At 39.6% G+C, this 26099-nt stretch overlaps 1 protein-coding gene across 1 annotated transcript; it reads left to right on the plus strand.

Moving 5' to 3' along the window:
• The first annotated feature begins 2271 nt into the window (after nucleotides 1-2271).
• Nucleotides 2272-20169, plus strand: LOC128113944 (cytochrome P450 2K6-like). The gene is made up of 9 exons (XM_052743796.1): nucleotides 2272-2457; nucleotides 5442-5604; nucleotides 6609-6758; nucleotides 9621-9781; nucleotides 11798-11971; nucleotides 12607-12748; nucleotides 13548-13732; nucleotides 16189-16330; nucleotides 19973-20169. Exons 1-9 carry the CDS (start codon nucleotides 2272-2274, stop codon nucleotides 20167-20169), a joined length of 1500 nt encoding a protein of 499 aa, XP_052599756.1.
• The last annotated feature ends 5930 nt before the right edge of the window (nucleotides 20170-26099 follow it).

The raw sequence follows: 26099 nt of genomic DNA on the forward strand, positions 1-26099 counted from the left end.
GGGGACAGTAGATAAATACAGAGAAATTAGGCAAGAAAGGAGCTAGACATGAGAGCAGAATAGAAGCTGTGTAGAGAGAGAACTATCAAAAAATAATAAAGTGTATGAACTAAGGAGTCTCGTGTACATAGATTCATTTCTTTTCATCAAAGATTAATTATCAGCTGGTTGTAGATTCTTCCCGGACCCTGGGAGGGGACTATCGAGGGGCTGGACCCCCCTAGTCCCCGATAGAAAGAAAGAAAGAAAGAAAAAAGGAAACATACTCACTTTCAAGAATTTTGGTTTGATACAAAGACAAAATGATAAACTCAACATGAACCATGGCAGCACCAAGTGAGCAAATGAGAGGAAATGCCATCAAGGAAACAATGTGCAGAAGATTAGTCACTGCAGCCGGATAACCAATTTCCTTTTCACAGTTCTGATGCAGAAAGGAAAAAAAATGTGCATTTCTTTCTTGAGCAACTGAGCTAGAGAGAGCTTCTCTCGGGTTGAAAGTACAAAGAAAGCTGACAAATGGGGGAACAACAAGACAGGGTCCTCTTCAGAAAAGAATGAAGACACAAACCAGAGAGCTGGTGGGTGAAAGGAAAAGGATGGATGGCAGATACTGGACCTTCAATGTACACCAGGGGCTGCATACTCAGTATCCGTCAAGTGATTCAATTACTTATATGCTGTGCTGTTATCATGCTTTTCTGTGTCAGTTGAGAAGTAAAGGCTCAATAAAGTTTATGCAAACAGACAAGTAGTGCACACCTGTAATCCCAGCACTCCGGAGGCTGAGACGGGAAGGTTGCCAGCTTAAGTCCAGTGTGGGCTCTATAGCAAGATCATATGATACAGCTACCCACTCCTGGATGCACACCTAAAGGAACAAATGTCAGAATGTAATAGTTACCATCCCTCCCATGTTTGTTGTCATTATTCGTAATAACTGAGTTGTAAACTCACCCTAGGCACCACAAATATGTAAATAGATAAAGAAAACATGAAATGGAGGTCAGTGAGAGGACTCAGGAGGTAAAAGGGCCTGCTGTCAAATCTGATGACCCACATATAGGAGGAAATCACCTGCCACTAGCAGTACTCTGACCTTCACACAGTGTACACACACACACACACACACACACACACACACACACACACACACACACACACGATAAATAAAATGCAAAAGCAAACAGACAAAGAGAGAGGGGGTGAAGGGAAGAAGAGAGATTGAGAGAAAAAAGAGAGAGGAGGGACGGCAGGAGGAAGGAAAGAAGGAAGAAAGGAAGGAAGAAATGCAATATGCATATACAATAAAGTATTATTTAGATACAAAGAATAAAATTATTATGTGAATGGAATAAAATGTCATAATGTTAATCAAAATAAACAAGACTTGAAGGAAATCATATATGCTTTCTTTCATATACAGAATCTGAATTTTTTTTAAAGACATGAAGTAAAAGGGGGACTATTTAGAAAGAGGAGGGCACCAGTAGGAGGTGGGAAGAAGTAGAAGAGTGGGCAATTGGGAAAAAGAATATGATCAAACTGTATTCTATGTGTGTATTATCAAAGTAATGCCAATTATTAGAATTAGAACACACTAATAAAATATTTAATAATATTCTTTCAAAGTTCTGTATCATTGTATAATATAAATTGAGAATACCCACACACCATTACTTTCCTCCATTTCCTTCTAGTGGTCCCAATCTCTCAAATATTTTTAGAAGAGATTATTGAAGACTTGAACGAGAGTCTATGCTCAGTGCTTACTAAGCTTCAAATAAGTGCCCTGTCCAGGGCATTAAAGGGAAGGACACATAAGATCACATAACAGTCTAAGAAACTTGAAGCTCTCGATGTGGCTGCCACATCTATCCACCCATTCAGAGATCGTGCTGCACTCTACTTACCAAACAATGCAATTGATCTCACTGTGGAAGTGTGGATTTTGTGTTCGGGATTAAGTGTGTATTATCTAACAGGAAATATAAGATTAATCCCAGTTTTACATGAAAAGAAAATCCTTCCAGGTTTTATTGGGCAGAACAAGTTGAACTGGAAGGTCAAAGGGGAAAGGTAAAAGATCAAAACAGGGCAAGGATGCAGAACAGGGTTTATCTCGGCTTAATTATAAAATGGGTGAAAGACAATGGCTATAGCAAACTTAGCAACACCTTGAAGTCTTTGATTAGCATCAGAAGTGTTGAGTCTATCTGATTGTAATTGGGAAGATCTCTAATTCTTCAGTAATTATATCAGCTTAAGATAATGAGTGGGTTTGATTCTTCTGCTATACTTGCACTTCTGGGACTCATACTCATTTTTATTTTAAATAGTAAAGTCTTTAAGGCTAAATCATCCAAACTACAGTCTCCTCCAGGACCCAAACCTTGGCCAGTTATTGGAAATCTACACATCCTCAACCTCAAGAGGCCATATCAAACCATGCTAGAGGTAAGACATAAAGGCATACATGACCATTCACTTGGGTGTGTGTGTGTGTGTGTGTGTGTGTGTGTGTGTGTGTGTGTGTGTGTGTTGCTACATCATTCTTGAACTGAGATGTTTAATAGCTTACATGTGCTAACAATAGTTCATATATATGTTTTGAGGTCATCAGATTTCAAAATTAGCAGAGCTGCTTAAAAATGCATATACACATTGAAATATGTGTGTGTGTGTGTGTGTGTGTGTGTGTGTGTGTGTGTGTGTGTGTGTGTAGATGAGTCAACATGATTCAAAGAGTTAAGTGGCAATTTTATTCTGAAGTATTTATGGCATATAATCTTCACGTCAAATGTTTTGATCTATATTTTTTTCATATATGACCTTTTTTATATATGACAAAACATCTAAGTTTTGATTATTGGTTTATCTGCAAACTTCAAATTAACTACTCAAAACTCTATCATAAATAAGATGGGAATCTGTATTACGGATCCAACAGTTTAGATCCAGGTCTTCTATTAATGTGATGAATGAGTTGAGATTCTGTCCCCTTGTGACACTGTCTTCCAGCTTACAGAGCTGGTGCAAGAACTGGACTAAATTCCTCCTGTTTTTCACTGAAAAATTCTACAGTTATTGGTTACAAGGACAGATAGTGTCAACTCTTGGAGCTGGAAAATTAACTATTAAGTTTAAACTTTAACTTCTGAAGTGTTTCTGGGTTGAGTTCTCATAGAACTGGTAACGTTTTAATTTTAAAATCTTAAGAGACTATAATTTTACCTCAAGCAGCACAAAAGTAAAAAACACTTTAAAATTTGTTGTATTCTTTTTTATTTAATAAATCAACATGGGGATTTAACATACTCCTCCTAACTAACCTGGGGGAAAATAAAATGGCATTTTTTTTTTTTTTTTTTTTTTTTTTTTGGTTTTTCGAGACAGGGTTTCTCTGTGTAGCTTTGCGCCTTTCCTGGTACTCGCTTTGGAGACCAGGCTGGCCTTGAACTCACAGAAATCCGCCTGCCTCTGCCTCCCGAGTGCTGGGATTAAAGGCGTGCGCCACCACCCCGCCCGGCATAAAATGGCATTTTTTTTTTTTTATTAATTTATTTTGCAATACAATTCAGTTCTACATATCAGCCACGGATTCCCTTGTTCTCCCCCCTCCCGTCCCCCTCACTTTCCCCCCAACCCCCCCCCCATTCCCATCTCCTCCAGGGCAAAGCCTTCCCCACAGACTGAGGTCAACCTGGTAGACTTAGTCCAGGTAGGTCTAGTCCCCTCCTCCCAGGCCGAGCCAAACAATCCTGCATAGGCCCCAGGTTTCAAACAGCCAACTCATGCAATGAGCACAAGATCTGGTCCCACTGCCTGGGTGCCTCCCAAACAGATCAAGCCAATCAACTGTCTCATCCATTCAGAGGGCCTGATCCAGTGGGGACCCCTCAGCCATTGGTTCATAGTTCATGTGTTTCCATTCATTTGGCTATTTGTCCCTGTGCTTTATCCAACCTTGGTCTCAACAATTCTCGCTCATATAAACCCTCCTCATTCTCGCTAATTGGACTCCCAGAGATCCACCCGGGGCCTAGTCATGGATCTCTGCATCCAGATCCCTCAGTAGTTGGATGAGGTTTCTAGCACAACAATTAGGGTGTTTGGCCATCCCATCACCAGAGTAGGTCAGTTCAGGCTGTCTCTCGACCTCTGCCAGCAGTCTGTTGTGTGGGTATCTTTGTGGATTTCTGTGGGCCTCTCTCCCTAAAAATGGCATTTTTAATCTCCATTTTACATATACTTCGCAGAAATTCACTTTCTAGAAACAAAATCATTACTTAAAACAACTTTGTGGCCCCTTCTCCTACAATCCAAAATCAGGTTAGTTCCTCATAAAGAATGAGATCTTTCTTCAACAAATCCCTTCATCTAATTATGTGTTCCTCACCTTTATTTCTATACTCTTCCTGTCCTTTGCTTATGTATTAACCAGCCTAAATTCTTTACAATATATTCTTTCATTTTCTTTCTCATTTCCACAGATATGCCATTGTTCTGAATGATTTCTACCTACAAAAAAGGGAGATTTCAATGCTTTTCCATTACCTATACTCTTTTTATTAAACTAATCCTTAAATTGTTTTTCTGACATGAGCTAATCTATCCTATGTAAAGTAGTTCTCAAATAAGACACTCTGTTCTCAAATTCCCATTTTAATTTCAATTTCTGAAGTAGTAATTCTAATTGTACTAATTTTCTAAATCATTGAGCCATCCTTCGATTCCTGTTGCAATTGTAAATAAGTCAGGTTTCCTATATAAAGGAGTATTCCAAGTTGTCATCTCAGTCTTCACCAAAGCTCAGTTGGGTTAAGACCACAGGTTCTCAGCCAGTGTGCTATTGATCGTGTGGCCCTTGCTGAGCATCACCACCTACGTGTGACCTCATGAAGATAGAATAACCTTTCTATTCAATGGAAATGATATATCTACATCAGGCAAGGTTGTAACGGAGCTGAGAATAAGTCAGGATGTCATATACATTGGCTTCTGCTACTTCTTAATTATTAAAGAAAAGAGAAATGTTTCTTTTAATAAAGAATGTTAGCAATAATGGAGAATTAACTTGGCCCTACTAACATCATAGCATACCCTAAGAAACAGGATGTTCATATGGAATATATCAGCATGGTACCAAAGAAGTCTTATGTTCTTTTAGAGTTCTGGCTGGGCATTTTCTGTTTTCAGACAAAAACATAATAGGGATAGACACAAGTCGTTCTGTAGTAAAAGAAGAGTCTTACTCTCAAATTTGAAATCAAATAGAGCCCAGGGACCACCAACTGAAGGTCATCAGAGTAGCTCCAGGTGCCTTGATGACTGGAGACATAACCCTAGTAAAGCAGTCCCAAGGTCATGATCAACTTCACTTTTAATTATGTCGTGATATTTGAGTTGTTTCTCTACTTTTTTTTTCTTATACACCAAAGCTCTCCAAGAAATATGGCCCCGTTTACAGCATTCACATGGGGCTGAAAAAGGTGGTGGTGCTTTCTGGCTATGAGACAGTGAAAGATGCCCTTATTAATTATGGCAATCAGTTTGGGGAGCGTTCCCGAGTGCCTATATTTGAAAGACTTTTCAATGAGAAAGGTAATGACCCTTACACTTCAAATATATCCCTTTGGTTAAAAGTATTCAGTCAACTGTTTTATTTATGTATTCCTATCTCTTTACTTTGATGGTTTTCTATGCTCTGGACTAGTCTTTCGCCCTGGAAAATAACTAATCTGTTTACAGTTGTTCATTGACACCTCATTCACATCTAGCTTGATATAAGAATAAAATACCAAAAAAGTTGTGTACTGAATTTATTGACAAAAAAAAAATACAAAATGTTTTCCCAACCCAAAAGTCCTTGCTGTTATGACTAAAGAAAACACCTTCTCACTGAATAAGCATTGCAAGAGAGGAATGTGCTTCCCAACCTGCCACTGCAAAACCAGGAAAAAATGCCTTTTACATACTAGAGCAGATGTTCACATTGCATGCTCTCTGGATTTAAAAAAAAATAGCTAAGACTCAAGATACTGTCTTTGTTAATTGGACTCATACCAAGAAAAGTAAATTTACTACATATTTATGACAAAAGCTAGTTCTACAAGTTAGGCTAAGTTCCCCTAAAGTCAGGCTCCTATCTTCCCATAGGAGCTGAGAAACAAGGGTCTTACCTCCCTGATCATGTCAGGCATGTCTTCAGATCTTGAGAAAGGACATTCTAGTCATATGGACGTCTATACAAAATGATGGCTTGATTTTCAGAAAGATTTGTGTATGTTTCCAAGAGAAGGGAAAGTATTTAGAATGTTTTCTACAGTAAATCCTCTAGGAAATGGAAAATGGAAGACTTCCTACTTTTTGCGGGTGGCGGTGGGCGGGGGGTGCATCTCATTTGTTTTCTTTTTTAGCTTGCTGAGAAATGAAATTAGGGTTTGAAATATACTAGATAACTACTATTAGACTATACCATCAATCCATTCTTCCCTTATTTCTGGCAGGGAAAAAAATCAAAGCTTTCGTTTATAATTTTTACTTGTCCTTGAGCACTAAATTTAACACTGTTGTGTGTAGCTTAAACACACTCTTTTCTCTGGAAGGAATCACCTTTGCTCATGGAGAAACCTGGAAAACAATGAGAAGATTCAGCTTGACCACCTTAAGGAACTTCGGCATGGGCAAACAGATTATAGAAGACACTATTATAGAGGAATGCCATCATCTCATGCAGAATTTTGAATCTCACCAAGGTGTGTAGAGCAAATAAAGCCATTTCATTTTTCATGAGAGAGAAATCAACAAAAGGTATATTTAGTCACTTAGTTTGACATAATTTAACTTGTAGAAAAATCCCAAGGACACACAAATCCCAGTGTTGGCTACTCCAATTTGACTGTTCATGTCAAAAGTAAACATTTGCTCTCATTCTCTCCTCTTCCTCCTCCTCCCCCTCCTCCTCCTCTTTCTCCTCTTCCTCCTCCTCCTCTTCTTCCTCTCTCTCTCTCTCTCTCTCTCTCTCTCTCTCTCTCTCTCTCTCTCTCTCTCTCTCTCTCTCTCCCTGTCCCTCCTTCACTTCCTTGCCCCTCCCTCTTTCCCTTATTTTCCCTACATATATGAATAAATTAAAAATCACTTTATATAAAATTAATTTTAAACTGAAAGTATTTTGAAAATATGCTGTCCTTTTATTCTCAAATAATGTACAGTAATGTTCTTGTAACAGTAATACAATCTTTACATGTCAAAAAAATTAACTTTGACATAATACATAGCATCTGGGGACACACAGTGGCATTTTTCAGGTTTTTGGTCTCCTACATAAAGCAATTTAAAAACTGGCTCATGATGGAGAGTTTGAGAACAGATAAAAGGTGCTTTGGGCAACAGAACAGACGGGCCTTGCATCTGGGCAGCTGCCAGGATGGTGGGTGATAGATAGATAGAGGAGGTAGCAGAGTTATGCTCATGAAAGAAGAAGTCAGAAAGAAGGCTGGCTCAGTAGTACATGCCTGAGATCCACTACCCCCAAGGCTGAGATTCCCAGGTCATCCTCAAGTGTATCATATTTCTTCTTTATCTTTGCACTTCACCTGACCTTCCTTAGGCTATAATGCTTTCTCATCTTTAATGTAGGAAGGTTCCTTGTCACAAAGGAGGTCCTCAGCTTTGTCCAGACAAGGAAGTACTCATTAGTAAAGGGGAGGTATTACACATCCAGGCACTTGAAAAGATGATTACCAACTATCAGCCATTAGAGGTGTGCCAGCAGATGCCAAGCTAGACCCCAAATGGTGCCTGGCAATCAGGCTCCAGGCCTCTTTGCACTCTTTTTTTTTTTTTTTTCTGATGTCTCCTCTTAAAGCCACACTACGGAAACTGAAAATTCTCTCGAGGAAACCCTTTTGCTCAAGGCAAACTGGGAATATCATTCTAACTTTCACTGGCCTTTCTGTCTCGGAGTTGGCTATGATATTAGATCCTAAAACTCCCATTTATAAAGCTGTTCTGCTCTGTCCCTTGGAGGAACTAACAGGAAGAGGGACAATAGGACTCTGAGTAGCCTCCCTGGGTTTCCACACTAAGTCTGTTATGATGAGATCACACCCTTTGTGACCAATCATGTTTTCACTTAACTCTCCTGATTCATGGAAACAAAGCAGAAAATGCACACTTTACCCTTTCTTTCCATGTCTCCAATCTAAGGGGGCCTATGTCATATAGAGCAGTGACCAAACAAATTTGTCATTCTCTCGTTAACTTATCTTTTATGATGTTTTAAATGTGAATGGCCCACATTTGAATACTTGGTCCTCCATTGGGGGAACTGTTTTGGAAGGATTAGGAAGTGCGGCCTTGTTGGAGAAGGTTACTGGGAGTGTGTTTTAAGATTTCTAAAGCCCACACCATTCCCAGTTGTAGATAAGAAGGTAAGCTCTCAGCCACTGCCCTAGTACCATGCCTGCCTGCTGCCATGCCTGACCTGGTAATGGGCTCTAATCTTTCTGAAACTGTAAACCGATTCAACACTTTTCTTTGAAACGTTGCTTTGTTCATGGTGTTTTCACAGCAATTGAAAAGTAGCCAAGATTGTCAGTCATGATCCACTCATCTCAGCACTCAAGAGGCAGAGGCAGGTGGATCTCTGTGAGTTCAAGGCCAGCCTGGCCATATAGCAAGTTCTGGGCTGGCCAGGGTTACATAGTGAGATTGTGCCTCAAAAATAAATAAATAGACAGACAATTATGTCTGTTCCCAGGTGGCATGCTAGTTAGTGCCCAACCTGATAAAGCCCTCTTGCAATGCACTGAAATTTATTCTTGATAAATAAATAAACAAATAAATAAACAAACAAACAAACAAATAAATAAATAAATAAATGTTTACCTACTGACACATACTTAATAACCTCATAATCCAAGTAGAGTTTTGTATATATGTATTAAGGATGTAACTGGATAATGAACCTTGAGCCCATGCATACTAAGCAAACACATGATCACTAAGCTGCACCTACAGACTTCCTTTCATTTTTTTATTTTGGAACTGGAGCCCACTAGGTTGTCTAGGCTGGCCTTGAACTCATTCTACAGCCTAGGAAGCCCTGAATATTAAATCTTCCTACCTCAGCCTCCATGTAACATGGATACAAACCTATGAAACCAGGTCTGATTTCATGCTGTGTAGATTTCAGTGATGCAGAAAACATCAGAATGTAGTATAGAATGTTCTACCCCAAACTTGAATGCAGCCTACTATAGTGAATGATATTTTTCCATACTGTGCACTACCAACCTTCTCTCCACACACTGACTACACTACAAAGGTACATACACAAATATTAAGATGCCTCTGCCTCATTAGTCTTTCTTTAGCTGAGCTGAATGCCCACTTTTCTTTCACATTTCCATTTAACTTTCTTTGTGGCCACCTGAGCATTTGTGGCAAATTCCGGGCATTAGTCAAAGCTGTAAACTTCATGTCCTTGAAAGACACAATCACAAATAATCCTTTTATGAAACTCTTCACTGGATAGGCTGCCCCAACAGTCTGGAAGTAGCTTAGTGCTGTGTGAGTGTGACTATTCCTGACCTGCTTGATAAATTGCCTTCTAGGAAAACCCTTTGAGATCAAAAGAGTACTGAATGCTTCTGTTGCCAACGTCATTGTGTCCGTGTTGCTTGGGAAACGGTTTGACTACCAAGACCCCCAGTTCCTGAGACTCTTATCTTTAATTGGTGAAAATGTGAAACTCATTGGAAGCCCGAGAATTGTGGTAACTTCTTTCCTTTTTTGATTTAGTTCCTCTGAGGTACACCTGATTGTTCAAGAGACTGTGCAAAGGATGTTAATGCGTTCTAAGTTTAATGGTATGACAAACATGTTTGTTTAGCATATCTGATGATTCTGTCACCACAAAACACTGCAATAAATACCTTAATGCATGGATTGTGACTCACACTAATGTTGTATGGCTCTGGTCTGTCTTATAATTGTAGCCATCTGTCATTACCTACACCAACAACTATTCATGGGATATGAACTTAGCATCAATTAAACAGAAGTGCATAGTAGAATTCAGTTAAGAAAGAGAGTTTTAACAAGAAGAACTAACAAGCATATTAAAGAGAAAGAAAGTGCCCAACTAAACACTATCTCGATATTTATGTTGAGCTATACACGTTCACAGTGGCTCAGCAATCCGATTCTTTTATCATTGTAAGTTCCGTCTTCTGGGGGCTGGAGAAATGGCTACTCAGATAATAGCACTGGCTGCTCTTTCAGATCTTAGTTCCATTCCCAGGACACACAAGCCATCTGTAACTCCAATTCCATGGGATCAGATGTCCTCTTCTGACCTTTGCAGGCACAAGGCATGCAAGTGGTGCACAGATATACATGCAGATGAAAACCCATACATGTGAGATATCTATATAATTTACATCTTTCATCTTCCAGATCCGAGGGAAGAAAAAGAGTTTTGTAAAATTTTGAATAGTACCAGTCCAGCCAATCATATCATTTCACTTTGGAACAATTTAGGCTTTTACTCTAAATGCAGATCAGCTCTCAATACTGGTGCTTGGGACAGGCACAGGTAGCTATCTCACAGAAACTTAGATGAGATCTTTTGTCTCTTTTGTTCATTAAGTCATCTGGGGAAGTCATGAACTCCCTTGAGAAGGTGGCTAAATATCCGATCTCACCTAACTAAAAATAAGTATATTGAGAAATTTTAGCAAACAGTAAAGTTGTACCTGGAATGTCAAAGCTTACTGCTGCCTACCAGTTGCAGATTTGAAAAAAAAAAAAAAAAAAAGTATTGAATCTTTAAAATTAGTTTTATTCAGAGAGCCATTCACATCCTAAAACAATCTGTCTTAGATCTCATCCTCAGCCAGCAGATTAAATAGGGAAAAGAGGGGATGGAGAGAGACAAAGGCAGTCAGTTTCCTGGGGCTCAGTCTTGCCTCTCTGGTCAAGAGATCTGGCACAGTTCTGAGACTTCTCTTGTCCTCAGCATCCCTTGCACTCTTCCCTCGTTGTCTGGCCATCTGAGCTGAGAACGTCTTGAAATCTAGTTGTCGTCAGTCAGTATTACCCTTGGACTCTTCCAGTAGCATCTGGGCCGGGAGGTGGTTAACTGAGAACAAGTCAACCAGTAATAGTATGTGTAAGCTAAGTTAGTAATATCGTGTACCTGGTGGACCTTTTCGACGTCAAGGAATTCAAGAGTGTCCTTAGAGTACACAATACAGAGGAAGTGTCCCTGTCAAATCTTCTCTGAACATTTTTAAGAGTAGGGGATCACTTGACTAACTGGTACTTATTGATAGGATCTACAGATAATGTCTATTACAAACCCAAGTATTTCTGTGATTCTACAGGAAACATAAGTAAATTTATTGTGCTGTTTAGGATTAAAATAATGCAGTTGCTTACCAGGACTCACATAAGATTTTTTTTTTTTTTGAGAAAAATACTGGGTCTATCACTCTTAGCATAAAGGTGATATTATTGTGGTGTACCTTATCATCTTCAACTATATTACCCCACAGATACAATATGTAAAATACTCTGCACACACAGAGATTATGAGCTGTAACAGGATTCACTGTTGATCGCCTAATTCTGACAAATGAAAAAGCATCATTATATAATCCTGCTTATCATTGTTAGCTGAGGCAAAAATTGAAAGTGTTATTTCTGTAATTTTTCAATAACATTATCACTTACATTATCCCAACTAGTTTATGCTCATATTTAAAGTACATTTTTTATATTCCTTTAGCTTTTTAATATGTTTCCTGTTTTGGGATTTCTCCTAAGAAGCCACAAGAAGATCATAAGAAACAGAGATGAATTATTTTCCTTCATAAGGATGACCTTCCTAGAACACCACCATAATCTTGACAAAAATGATCCCAGAAGTCTCATTGATGCCTTTCTTCTCAGACAGCAGGAGGTAATGGTGTTTTTCCCAGAGGATTCTTTAGCTAATATTCACTATTTAACTAATCACTTCTAGAAGCAAAACATTCCTTCAAAAAAGACAGATGACTAGACTCAGATTAATAGTGTGTACTTTAAAGAATCTGAAAATGCTATTTATTACATTTTCCATACATTTTCCATAGTATTCTTTGGGGGAAAAGATATATAGATCTTTTATATTAGTTTTTAAAAATATTCTGTTTTTACAATCTTGAAATGTATTTCAGCTGATAAATCTAAGAAAGATTACTTTGTTAAAATTTTTAAAGAGAAATATAAACTTTTTAAAGAGAAAAAAATTTAAAGAGAATTAATATAGTATTTCACAATATTATAATAAAATGTGGGAAATGTTTTAATAACTCAATTAAATGCTAACTTGTAACCTTCCTAAACAAAATAGGTTTTGTTATGTTTAGTTCATTTACCATTGTCAGCATCTGGGATATACTCTGCATCCGCAAGTTCGGTATGACGTTTGTATAATAAAGGGGAATTCCTCTAAGTTGAAGAATGCAATACCTGCTATTTTTAATTTATGGTAATCTTTTACAATTAACCTTTGTGAAATTCTTCCATGACTAATGATGTATTTTACCATTTTAGGAAAACAATACATCTGCTGACTATTTCAATGAAGGAAATTTGTTACCCCTTGTTAGTAATCTGTTTGCAGCAGGAACTGAGACCACAGCCTCCACACTGCGCTGGGGAATTATACTCATGATGAGATACCCTGAGGTTCAGGGTAAGTCTCTGAGAGCATTGCCCAAATGAAGGAGAACAAAAGTCTCTAGGAATCAAAAATTCAGAATTCTACAGTCATAGTGGATACCTATAAATTGTAGCCTTGACAAAAGCTTGCGTGGTTAGTTTCCTTTGAGAATAAGAAAGGGAGCATTGGGGATGAGGAGATAGCTCAGCAATTAAGTGTGCATACTGCTCTTGCACAGGATCAGAGCTCAGGCAAGTCTCAGTTTTCACACCTGCTTTTTTTTTTTTTTTTTTTTTTTTTTTTTTTTTTGGTTTTTCGAGACAGGGTTTCTCTGTGTAGTTTTGGTGCCTGTCCTGGAACTAGCTTTGTAGACCAGGCTGGCCTCAAACTCACAGAGATCCGCCTGGCTCTGCCTCCCGAGTGCTGGGATTAAAGGCATGAGCCACCACCACCCAGCCACAACTGCTTTTAACTCTAGCTCCAAAGGCACTTTCTTCTGTACTCCATGGGCACCTGAACTCACATTCACATACACACACACACACACACACACACACACACACACACACACACACTTGAAAACTAAATAAACCTTTTATAAGGAAGTAGGGCTTGCTCTTTAAGCCCCCTGAGATAGTCTGAAATCTTCCCATGCTCATTCACAGAGAAGCCTTAGAAACAGAAGCGGAAAGAAAGAAGGATGCTGAAAAAAAAAAAAAGCCCTCAACTTGGGAGAACATTTGGGTTTGACTTTCCTATATGAAGAAAACGTGTAAAATCATTTGAATCCGTGCCCAGGCAGAACGCTAAACTCTAACTGCATTGTATCCAGAAAAGGTCCACGATGAGATCATCAAAGTTGTGGGCTCGGCTCAGCCTCGGATTGAGCACCGAACTCAAATGCCCTACACAGACGCTGTCGTTCACGAAATACAGAGGTTTGCTAACATACTGCCCACCAGCTTACCCCATGAGACAACCACAGATGTTGTATTTAAGAACTACTATATTCCAAAGGTAAGGGCTCATGCAGGAGAGAGGAGAGGGTGTATTCCAGATGCTGACAATGATGGAGAGCACTGAGATTGAAGTCTCCTTCCACCCTGCTCCCTCTCCTTTACTATCTCTTCCCTTGTCTCCCTCCCCATCATTCAAAACAAGATAACTGAGTGTGTGTATGTATGTAAGAGAGAGAGAGAGAGAGGATGTGCGTATGTGACTGATGACAACTGTTCTCTAAAACTTTGTGAAATGTTATCCTATTTTATGTTACAGCTGAGGAGGGGGGAAATGGGATTCAGAGAATGTCAGCCTTTTCTGGGATGAAAGGTTGCTCCTTGAAGGAGCCAGGATTCCAGGTAAGCTGTCAGGATCAGAGCTCTGAGTTTTTTCCAGGCAGGCTCTTTCATCCACATTTCCATGCTTCAATCCCATCCTCCCATGGAATCATGCACTCTGATTCCCAGGCACCTTCTTCATGCAAACCTTTTTGCTCCTATGGACAGTTGAAGAGATGTATGTATAACTTCCTTAAAACTAGACTGAAGGCAAGCGTGAGCAGAAGGTTATCATACACATATGGCACCAGTTCTTTTCCTCAATACCTAGTCTGAGCACTGCTGGTGGGCCCATGTCTGCATAAAGCCATGAAGCTACTGATTATTTGGAGTTCTTTTCCCTACATTACTGCACCCTACTCTGATAACACTCTCTGAACAAGACTATGCTCGCATTTGGAGCTTTTCTTCTCAGCCTATGTTAGGTACACTATTGAGCTGAGTTAACCCGATTAACAGTGAAACAGAAAAAAAAAAAATGCAAGCAACATGGCAGTGGTCAGCTTTACATTACTATAATAAAATATACAAGGCAGCTGACTTGTAAAGAGAAACAGTCCGTTCGGCTTAGAGTTTTGCCAGTTCACATCCAAGATCAGGCATACCAGCCCCATCTAAATTGAACTGGTGGGGACAATAGATGACATTGAGGGGAATGTATGGAGAAGCCAGTGGACAGAGAAAGACTGATGGACAGAGTCCCACAGTCCCCTAGAAGGGAATGTCTCCACTGGTATAAGGATGAACATCCCCATGGTCTTCATCTCCTAAAGTTCTACCACATCCTTTGGACAAGCTGTGAACATAGGACCTTTGGAAGATTCTTCCCATCTTCAAACCATAGCAAAAGTGAAAACAGAAAAATAATATTAAATGTGATCCACAAAAAACAGTAATAGTGGTAGGATTTTGGTTTTAGCCATCTACTCTGCTAAAATCCATGTAAAACAGTGTTGTCAAGAGGACTTTGCAGGTACAGAGAGATCTAATTAATGTGCTGTGCTACTAAGAGATAGGCTCAGTCTTGGCACATCTCAGTCAGCTCTTTGGAGAAATGAATATAAATAACATGTTTGCTATGAGGCAGAGAAAGTACATAATCATATAATCTATATAAATAGATATATAGATGAATTATAGTAAATAGATAGAAGATAGATAATGATAGCACACAAGTTTTAAAACAAAACTGTCTACTTAAATAAAAAAAATCACAAAGACTTCAGGTGATAAAATAGTTAACCAGAAGATTATAATCCAAAGCCTCATTAAAGATGTAGCTATCAAGATAAAGTAGTGAATATTTTCTTTAATTGATTTAGTTATTTCCTGATGACTAAGCTTGAATGTTGTATACCCAAGGCAAGCTTTCCTGCGTCTGAACCATGCCTCTTGCTCAGAGTTTTGTGTTTAGTCATTATTTTACTTTGTTTGGGTGCTCTCATTCTCAGAATGTCTTTTCCTATACAATTAAAATCGCCCCCTTTATTGATAGAAAGCTGTTTTACAGCATGTGGCACCATAAAAGCAGAGAAGTTTATGTTTTAGAATCTGTCCATATAATCTTCCTTGATTTGCCATCCACTATCATGAAACTTGGGGATAAAAGAGCAAATCTTCACCGAGCCATTGAACCTTCCAGAAATTCTGCCAGGTTCTTTCATTTGTATTTTTTCACCTACAATTTGCAATGCCAGTGAGGATCATTTAACTCCCCCCATGCAGACTTAGAAATGAATTTATTAAAAGTTAACAAGCTGAGTGTGGTGGCTCATACTGTAAATCCAGCACACGAGAAGCTGGAGATCATGAGTCTGAGGCTGGCCTGAGCTACATAGTGAGTTCAAGACCATCTTGAGCCACATAGAGGGACCTGTTAAATAGCATGCTGTTATCACATGACCGATACACACTAAAGGCTCATTTTCAGGTCCTGCTTTCAGTTAGGAACTAAAGAAAACTTTGGTAACTAAAATGAACTTTTACTATTACTGAACTTAAAGCCTTCCCTGAGTACCGTATTCCTTCGAGAACACACCTTACCTGGAAATTTGCCAACCATGGTTATAACACATTGGAGAGAATCCTCTTAGGAAGAAATTGAATCTTTTTCACTAACAGCACTTTTATTTCTAGGGCACAGAGGTCATCACCTTACTGACGTCAGTACTTCGGGATCAGATGCAGTGGGAAACACCAGACACTTTCAATCCTGCTCATTTCCTCAGTTCCGAGGGGAGGTTTGTCAAGAGAGATGCTTTCGTGCCCTTTTCAGTGGGTAAGGAGCCTTACTTAACACAGCTAGTCTGAAAAGCAAGAGAGATGTCACCTCCAAATTATGCTGATGTCTTCTGGTTTGCCCTATGGACAATTATCTCCAATTTTCCTTTGGTCCCATGATCAGCATTGTATCCAAGCCTAGCTGGCTTTTGCACACACTGTGAAGCCTCTTTAGACCTTTAAACAAGCAGCCGTCATCCTTATTCAGGATGAGAAGCCTGTTCAGGGATTTTACTCAATTTAGTGTGGAAATCAAAATTTTCTTTATGAGGCTGGAGAGATGGCTCAGCAGTTAAAAGAGATTTTGTGAAGGACCCGAGTTTGGTTCTTAGCACCCGCATTTGATAGTGATAACTGCTTGTAACTCCACCTTCAGGAGTCCTCACTGTCTCTGGAGTCTGCTGGTACCTGACCTATGTGCACATACCTACACACCAACACATAGACATACACATACATAATTAAAAATAAATCTTAAAAAGGGAATTTATTGTAGGCCTCAATTAAAGAAAGCTAGGAGTAACAATACTACTTTTTTATTTGATCAGATTTTGGTGGTGGTGTTGTTGTTTTGAGACAAGAACTCTCTATGTTGCCCTGGCCATCCTGGAACTCACTATGTACTCCTGGCTGGCTTCAAACTCAGAGAGATACACTTGCCTCTGCCTCTGGAGTGATGGGATTAAAGGCATGTGCCACTGTGGTGATATTTTGTTTGTACTCATTAACAAATAAAATTTGCCTGAAGATCAAAGAACAGAGCCAGCCACTAGATTAAACATAGAGGCCAGGAAGTGGTGGCACACAACTTTAATCCTAGAGCTTGGGAGGGAGGCAGAGATCCATCTGGATCTCTGTGAGTTCAAAGACACCCTGGACTACATGAGATTAATCCAGTTTAAAAGAGAAATAGAGCCAGGCAGTGGTAGCACACACCTTTAGTCCCAGTACTTGAGAATCACACGCCTTTAATCCCAGCACTAGGAAGAATGAGACAGGAAGTGATATAGCTGGACAGAGACAGGAATATAAGGCAGGAGGAGAGAGGAGTTCAGTGCCCTTTCAGCTGAGGACTCAAAGGAATTCAGTCTGAGGATTTGTGGAGACAGGATCTCACCTCCCTTTCAGTCTGAGGATTCAGGATTCAGTAGTGGTGAGAAGTTTCTCTAGTGGTTTGTTCCTTTGTCTCTCTGATCTTTCAGCATTTACCCCAATATCTGGCTTCAGGTTTTTATTATAAGACCAATTAGGATTCGTACAACATTCCACCACACCCAGCCCAATACTATTTCTTAGTCATAGACAAACAAGTAAAATTTAAACTATAAGAAAAATATTAAATATGCATAATTTTATGTTAGCTACATCCTCCCTGACCTTGTATCCCTCTATCTGTGGGAAGGCACCCTTTCCTTCCATTTCCATTTCCATTTCCAGCCACACTGTTCAAAGTCCTGCTCTCTAAAGGGCTTTTGTGATCTAAATGCCTTTAATTGTATCCAAAGATCATTCTCAGATTTACATGTACAATAAGATTCTCTTGCTATGGTCGTAATGTCTCATAATACATGCTTTATCTTGTTGGGCTGTTCAGAGTTTACCATGAAACTCAATGAAGCTTAAACAGATGGTCATAATTAACATTGCAAGTTACTTTATTTACCATCCTGTTAAACACCATTCAATTATGTCCTTATTTCTTGGGAGATGGAAAGATCAAAACCCAAAACTATATTAGCTGACCCTTCCACAGACTCCTCCATAGCTTGTGACACTGTATTATAATTATCCGTTTCCCTATTGGGTCACTTGTTACACAGGCAAGCCCACGAGAACAATAGCAGTCTCAAAACCAAGCACAATAATACCTGCGTCTTGTTGACATTAAACCTGCTCGTGGACTGAGTGGTTAGCTGTTTTATGGACGTTTCTAAACAGAGAGGAAATACCCATGACTTTTCACCCCATAAAAATCTTGCCTCATTACTGTGCCCAATAACAAAATGTGTAATTATATGGAGAGTTATTCTATTCCTTGTAGGTCTCAAATAAACCAAAAGGTTAACATGAGATCTTTTCCCTCTGCTCTAAAATAGAAGTCTTCCATGATTTTGTACACTTGCGATTTACGCTCAAAAAAATAAAACAGAGATCTACAACTGTATTAACTACAAAAATTGCTGGTCATAATCGAAGCAACATGTTAAAGCCCTCCCCCCTGGGAGCAGGATAAATAGACCTGCTGTCTCTTCAGAAGGACTGAAATCAGATTTTACGTTTAAAATGCTACATTTCATTCAAATAGGTTGCCTTCAATCTACAAAATGAATAAAAAACTGATTATATTTAATCTAAAAGTAAGATCATTATTCAAACAGTACAATCTAGAAAATACAGATAACTATTTTTTTTTTAATAAGCTTCTACCAGGAAAGTTTCCTTTCTAAATTTTATTTCATTTTCCCAAACAATTTCAGAATTATACCAGTTGGGTCTCTTTTACCAAAATGCTTCTGCAGCTTAATATCATTTTCGAGATCACTGTGACCTAGTTCCTGCTCTTTCCTCTGATGCAAGATAATCTACCTGGTGCTCCAGGTGTAGTGAGAGTCAAATCTCATCCAGCCCATGAATGGCCCAAGGACCTCATCTTCACCTTCCCTCTTCGTCACTGGGCAAATTTCTCATCCTTTCTATCAAAGCTTAGTTATGAAGCTCTCGATCAAAGAATGAGCTTTCCCTGGCTTATTGGCGATCTTGCCACAGGTCTCCTCCTGGCTTGTGACACAGTATTACAATCACCTATTCATCTGCAGGTCATCTGCTACACAGTAAATCTCTGGAGAACAATAGCCAACTCTGAGCCAAGTTCAGTAGCTGTCGTGTTGACATTAAATTTGAGTTTGTGGTCTGAATGGCTAGCTTTTACTTAAGAAGATATATCATGTGCTTGCTTTTACACACTATCATGTGTTGCACTTGACTTTGTCACAAAATATTTTCAGATTAAAATATTGTTCTTGTTGTTTTCTTTTTCTGTTACTGTGGTAAGCATCATGACCCAGAAAGCAACTTAGAGAGGAAAGGCTTATACTTCCAGGTCATATTGCGTTACTGAGGAAGTCAAGGCAGAAACTCAAAACAGGAGACTAGAGCCAGAGGCCTTGGGGGAACATTGCTTCCAGGCTCCACCTCTGGCTCATGCCCAACCAGATATCTTACACATCCCATATCCACCTACCTAGGGAGGATGTCACCCATAGTGGGCTGGGCCTTCCCACATCAACCATCAATCCAAACCTCTCAGAGATGACGTGACCACAGGCCAATCTGATCTGGGCAATTCCTCAATTGATGTTGCCTCTTCCCAAGTGACTCTAGGTTGTATCGTTTAAAATAAAAAACTAATGAGGACAATTTATTAGGTTTAATTGCTTCTCTCCATCATTAAAGCTGCCATTGGATTTCTTTTTCTGGGCCTTGCTGTGAAACACAACCAATAAAGCTCAGAAGAGGTTGATGACTGATCCACTTATTCCAAAGTGGAGGAAAAACGTGTGCTCTGGTCTTGTCTTTGTCTGGGGTTGTTCAGGTTTTTGTGCTGATGCCTTATGACCTCCTATGGTGTCTGTGTCTCCAGGTCGTCGGATGTGTGCTGGTGAACCGCTGGCAAAAATGGAGCTTTTCCTTTTCTTCGCCAGTCTCATGCAGAAGTTTACCTTCCAACCACCCCCTGGAGTCTCCCATCTGGACCTGGACCTAACCCCAGACATTGGCTTTACCATCCAACCAATGCCTCATAAGATATGTGCTGTGCTCCGAGCCTCAGCTCTTTGAGTTTACTGCTGCAGCCCCAGCTCTTGGCGTCACCTGTGGTCCCTAGCACAAAAGCTTTCCTTTCTGTCATTTCTATAGCTTTGATATTTCGCTAAATCCTTCATGATTATTTTTGCAGTTAGCCGCCTTCCCACAGAGGACTGCTGTTTCAAGTCAGAATGGGTTTCTCTGCTAACTGCTATGGAAGAAAGCTCCCTACCACTATTACCCAAGACAAAAAAAAAAAAAAGAACAGATAATTCCACAAAAAGAACCCAAACATGAAACAGACATGGTCTTCTTAGCCATGAGACATCTAAGGACCACCAATCAAGAGTCATAATTGGTGTTTGTGTACAGGGGACGGGATAATATCCATGAATATCATCACAATTGCAGTAAGGAAAACTCAACTCTTGGTAACGCACACACTAAACATAAGGCATTGTTTACATTCTGAGAATAAAGAAGTGGTGGCTAACAACAGGTAATTGGTTGGGAGTACAGTCAGTTCGCTGAGATCAGAAAGTATTAGTGAATCAGGGTTCTACTAGATGGGGGGGGGGCGGGGGGGTGGTAAAGGAACTTGTCATGTAAGCCTGGCACCATAAGTTTGATCCCTAGAACTCCCGTAAAGGTAGAAAGAGAGAACTGACTTCACAAAAGTTGTTCTGTAACTTGCACATGCATGCCATGGCATGAGTACCTACACCCATACATCATACACACACACACACACACACACACACACACACACACACACACACACACATTATTACTAATGATACTACTTGTTTTGAAAAGAAAGTATTCATCTGTGTTCTGGCATATCCAGAATGTGCAGTCACACGCTTGTGCTCAGTGCTCTAAAGTCCCAATGAAGTCATATACAAGGGACCCTGGCAGCAGAACAAAGAAAACCATGTTGTTCCCCAGACACAAAAACATCTCTGGCTTTTATGAAGCCAACTGCAGCCTCCCACCATCCATGCATGTGCTTCTCCCCTGCTCTTATCTGATTCGTATCTAAGTGAGAATTGCACTAGACAAAGAAGACTTTATTTAAGACTTGATTGTACTAGGCTAGAACTTGGTCAGGGCCCAACTGTGCAGAAGAGCAAAGCAAAAAGGCTTTCCACAGTGGGGTGTGCCATGGAAAAGTACTGGAAGTTGGGAAGGAGTCTGGCCAATAGGCTCTGTCAAGCTCACTGAATTACTCCTGCATTTTCAAATATTTCCGTGGTTGGCTGTCTCCTTGCTACTCGGTGCCCATTTGATCTTTTTATCCACTGCTATAGATAAAACCCAGAACACTGTGCATACTAAGCAAGCATTCTACCATTGAGCTCCAGGCCCAGGCCCTGAGCCTCATTTGAAAAGCTGCTACTTCTCACGGACAATAGGAGTCAGAATGACCTATCTTCCTTGAGAATTCATCTCAAGGAAAGCTCTTAGGTTCTTCAGAAATAGAGTCCACATCTGTGAAACTGGCAAGAGATCTTTTAAAAAAGACTTGGATTTCAAAGGGAAAGAATTAACAAGAACATTTCTCAACTCAAATCTCAAGAGAGAAGTCCCTGTCATTAGGTCAGTAAGGCCAGACAAAGTTAAGCCATCTAGGCCATCCTCAAGACATCGTTATCCACAAAGACTTTTGATGGGAGGTCCTTAGGTGCCCTGACTTGCCAGAGAGCTAAAGGAAACAAAGAAATGGAACGTACTAGCCTTATATTGCTTTTTGAACACACACACACACACACACACACACACACACACACACACGCACACGCACACGCACACACACACAGAGAAAAGTACACTGTCTTGGCTACTCTTAGTTTTTTGCTGGGGTTCACTAGTATTTCAGTCAGTTCTGAATCAATAATCAAAATTTGCTGGTGGACCTGTTTCTCTTACCTGGGGAGTGGTGAAAATATCTTGCGTCAGGTGTCAGGAGACCCAACTTTTAACCAAGTTACAACCTTGTCAGCTTTATATTTTTATGACATTAGAACCACACACTGGTGAGGTATACATGCTCTGTCTGCCACCAGGAGCTGGAGGGAAAATAATGTTTAGTGATAAGCATAAAGTAAAACAAAGAGCCATCTTTGCTGTGGTCAGAGAGTAAAATAAGAAACATCATTTTATGTCATTGTAAAATAACTAATAATTAAACTTCAAGAAAGCTAAAAAATGTCTGTAGAAGATACCATAGAAAACTGATTTCTACTAATATATTATTCCTTGATTCATTCTTTAATAATAACAATTATAAAATAAAGAATTTCTTGTTCAAGCTATTCATGTCTAATAACATTGTACTTATATAGTAAAAACATTACATTTTATTGTTTACCTGTTTTAAGTGTTACACATAAACTATATATCAGAATCAATATAACTTAGTTTTTTTCCTTAGCCACCATAATTGCTATGCTATTGTCTATATTAGTCATTTAAATTTTTTTAAAATATTCTTATTACATGGAATTTATTGTATGTACACACGTGTACATCTTTTTTTCAACATGCGATTGAACTCTGGTTGTCAGCCTTGGCAGCAAATGCCTTTAATCACTGAGCTATCTCGTGCTCTGCCCTTGAATTTATTTTTTGCAAAGCTCAGTGTTGAAACTGTATTAGACAAAAGCTGTGTTTCTGAGTACCACCCAGCTGAATCTACTCTTGAAATGTAGAAATAGATTGAGGATGAAGAAAAGATCCACTTGAAATGGACATGTCTACCCTTCAGGAGGGTCTACAAGTCAACGCACAAAGTGAGGATTTTTGTGTTTGTTTTGTTTGTGTGTGGGGTGGGGGGAGTAAATACTGCTCTTTAAAATGAGCTTCTGCATGAAAAAATGGTAAAGGGAAATTAAAACATGATACTTTAAAGTTTACATCTGCATGATTAAAATTCAAGCAGCAACCACAGCCAGACTCGGCCTTCAGAAAGGAAGCTGCAGAGCTTCTCATTAGATTTCACACTTGCGGATTATCATACACATTGAGTTGTGTAGACTTCAGGTCTGGTTAGCTTTGATGTGTGATGTTTTTACTTACTTATTTATTAGCAAGTTTTTTAATGATTTAAAATTTTGAAACAAATAAAAATCAGATCAATAACTTTTTAAAAACGGAAGTGTTTTATATCTAAACTCATGATGACAATAAAAAGCAGACCAACCTTTAGCCTGATTTATCATCAGTTTTGAATGCCTCTGTTTACTTCTCAGGACAATCCTCCATCCCCATTGCTTAAACCTTGGCTCAAACCTGAATATGGGTTGCTGGTTCCTTTCTTCTACTCCAACATAATCCCCGAAGAGAATTTTATTATAAGATTATTTCACTTAGGCCTTTGTAATTTTCCTCCACGTCGGGATGGAGAGTCCCTGTCACCTGAGTCCTTGTAACTTTGAGGATCTGGGTCAGCATTAAGTCTAGCCCAGTCTTAATTCTTTTGCAGCCTTGTTATTATTCTGTGACAATATCTTTCTAATTCCCAGAATCCTCACACTTCTTCTTGATCAAAGTGGGATGGATATGTAACTCCATAGCAGGCAGCATGTTTTATATTGGCAAGACTTTAATCTCCAAGACATGCAAAACTCAAAATTAGTAGAGGACTGGATCCACAGTCAGTTTATTTACTGGAGTTAGTGGGTGTACTGAGGATCCAATTCAGGGCCTCAGACATGTCAGGCAAGCATTGTGCTAGACCACGCCCCCAGGCCAAGGTTGAGTCCATGTGACAGCAGCCAGATCTTACATGGAGATACTTGAAAACAGGTGGAAAGGGATCTCTGCAGAAACTGTTTCAAGTATTCTGCTTTTTGTCATTAGAAAGTACAGCTTGGGATGCTGGCAAGTTTGCTCAGTGCTTAAGAATGGAGACTACTCTTGATGTGGACCTGAATTCGGTTCCCAGCATCTTTGTTGGGTGGCCTACAACTGCCTATAACACCAACTCCAGGGGTTCCAGAGTCCTTCAAAGCCACCTGCACTGAAGTGCACATTACCCCCACAGAGACACACATACAAAATAATAAACAATAAAAATTACAGTTGATTAGAATGAAGAGGGAAGTAAACATGAGCACCATGACTGATTGCTATGATGATAATAATAGCTAATTTAGGTGTTTATTATATGACAGGCACTACGTAGCTTTCATTAAATTTAATCTTAGAGAATTGCTACAATGCTGACAGAATGCCACTCAGCCTCTGCTGCCATCTGTCCCTAATGGCAAGCTTACTCAATAACTGCCTGCTTTCTGATGGGTCCACCTTGTCACTCAGTCCCTCCCTGATATAAATCCCTGTGATGAGAAGTTGTCTTTCTAAACAGCCCCCTCCCCAAATTCTGATGCCAAGATTTTTAAAGCAGTATATCTCAAGCCTTTCCCTTTTCTCTGTTTCCACTTCACTGTCAAAGAAAATTTGCCCAGACAGATTTGAACAAATGGAGACTTTATTGGAGATTTTTATGTTCGGGAAGGAGAATAAACTGAGTTCCTTTGAGAGCCATGGCAGGAAAGCTTTTAAACTGGTGAGAATGTGCTGAAGGGTATTGGAGACAGGTTGGACAGTATGATTAGGCAATCCGTGTTTGTTACCTGACAGTTAGGAAATTTAGGTTTCTTGTATCCAGTCTTTCTCCTGCCCCAGCTCCCAAATAATGACACAGAGACTTATTAATTATGAAAGCTCTGCCAGTAGCTTAGGCTTGTTTCTAACTAGCTCTTATAACTTAAATTAACCCATTCCTATTAATCTACTTTCTTCCTTGTGGCTTTATTACCTTTACTCTGTACTGCCCATGCTGCTTTCCAGCTTTGCCTGTGTCTGAATAGGGACTCTGCCTTCTTCTTCCCAGTATCCTCTCTGCCCCCAAAATCCTGCCTGGTTATAGGTTATTCAGCTTTTTATTAAACCAATCACAGTGACATATCTTTACACAGTGTAATGGAATATCTCCCACAGAGAAAGAGAATTCAGGGTCCTCTCTTCCTCAATGACTCCATTTTGCAGAAATGACTCATGGGCTAAGTCAAGCTAAGAAAGCAAGTAAAATTTTCCCACTACCTGGGTGTTATTGCTTGCAGCCGGCCTGAGAGATGCTAGCCAACTCCCTTAACATTATTACAACCTCTATTCTGTTTTTTAAGATTTTAATTTTTACATATGTACGTGGGGGTAATTGTATATCTCGTGTGTGTCTGAGTGTATGTCTCATGCATGCTAGTGCCTGAGGAAGCAGAAGGTGCTGGAGCCCCTGGAGCTAGAGTTACAAGTGGCTATGGGATGCCCAATATGGATACAGGGAACCTAACTCAGATGCAGCAGTAAGCACTCTGAGCTGCTGAGCAATCCTCTCTCCGGCCCTCCATTATTCTCTTTTAAGCTGTGAAGTCAGATTCTGATTTTAAATTCACTTCCTTGTTCTGAGCATAAACTGTTCTTACTCTACTGGGAACTATTGGCTGGAATAGTGCCCATAACCTGACCATACTCCTTCTGCTGCTCCAAGTAATCTGGACTTTTCCTTTCCTTATCTCCATTTATGAGATTATTTAGAGCAATAAATTCATAAAGAGTCACCCTTTCTAATTAAAGAGCAAAGTACTGGCCGTGGCTATAGAGATTTCAGGGTGTTCCAGAGTCCCGGCCCTGTTTTCTTACCTGAATCAGTTGATTGAAATTCAAGCCCCACCTTTACCTGACTCCCTCATAATTCATCACGAGTGACTGACAAGCTGTGACTCAGCCGCAGAGGTCTGCCACTGTGCTGTCCTTAATAACTTCCTGCCCTTCCTCCCCCAAGGGCTTCTGACAAGAAACCAGTTCACATTCTTTGATAATGAAAGACTCATTCTCAGTTAAGAGAGCCAATAATCAATCAATCAATAGTTTACTAAGGACAATTATAGAATAATATGACT

This window comes from Peromyscus californicus, unplaced genomic scaffold, assembly GCF_007827085.1.
Source record: "Peromyscus californicus insignis strain IS unplaced genomic scaffold, ASM782708v3 Scaffold_19__1_contigs__length_69161282, whole genome shotgun sequence".
NCBI classification, from domain to species: domain Eukaryota; kingdom Metazoa; phylum Chordata; class Mammalia; order Rodentia; family Cricetidae; genus Peromyscus; species Peromyscus californicus.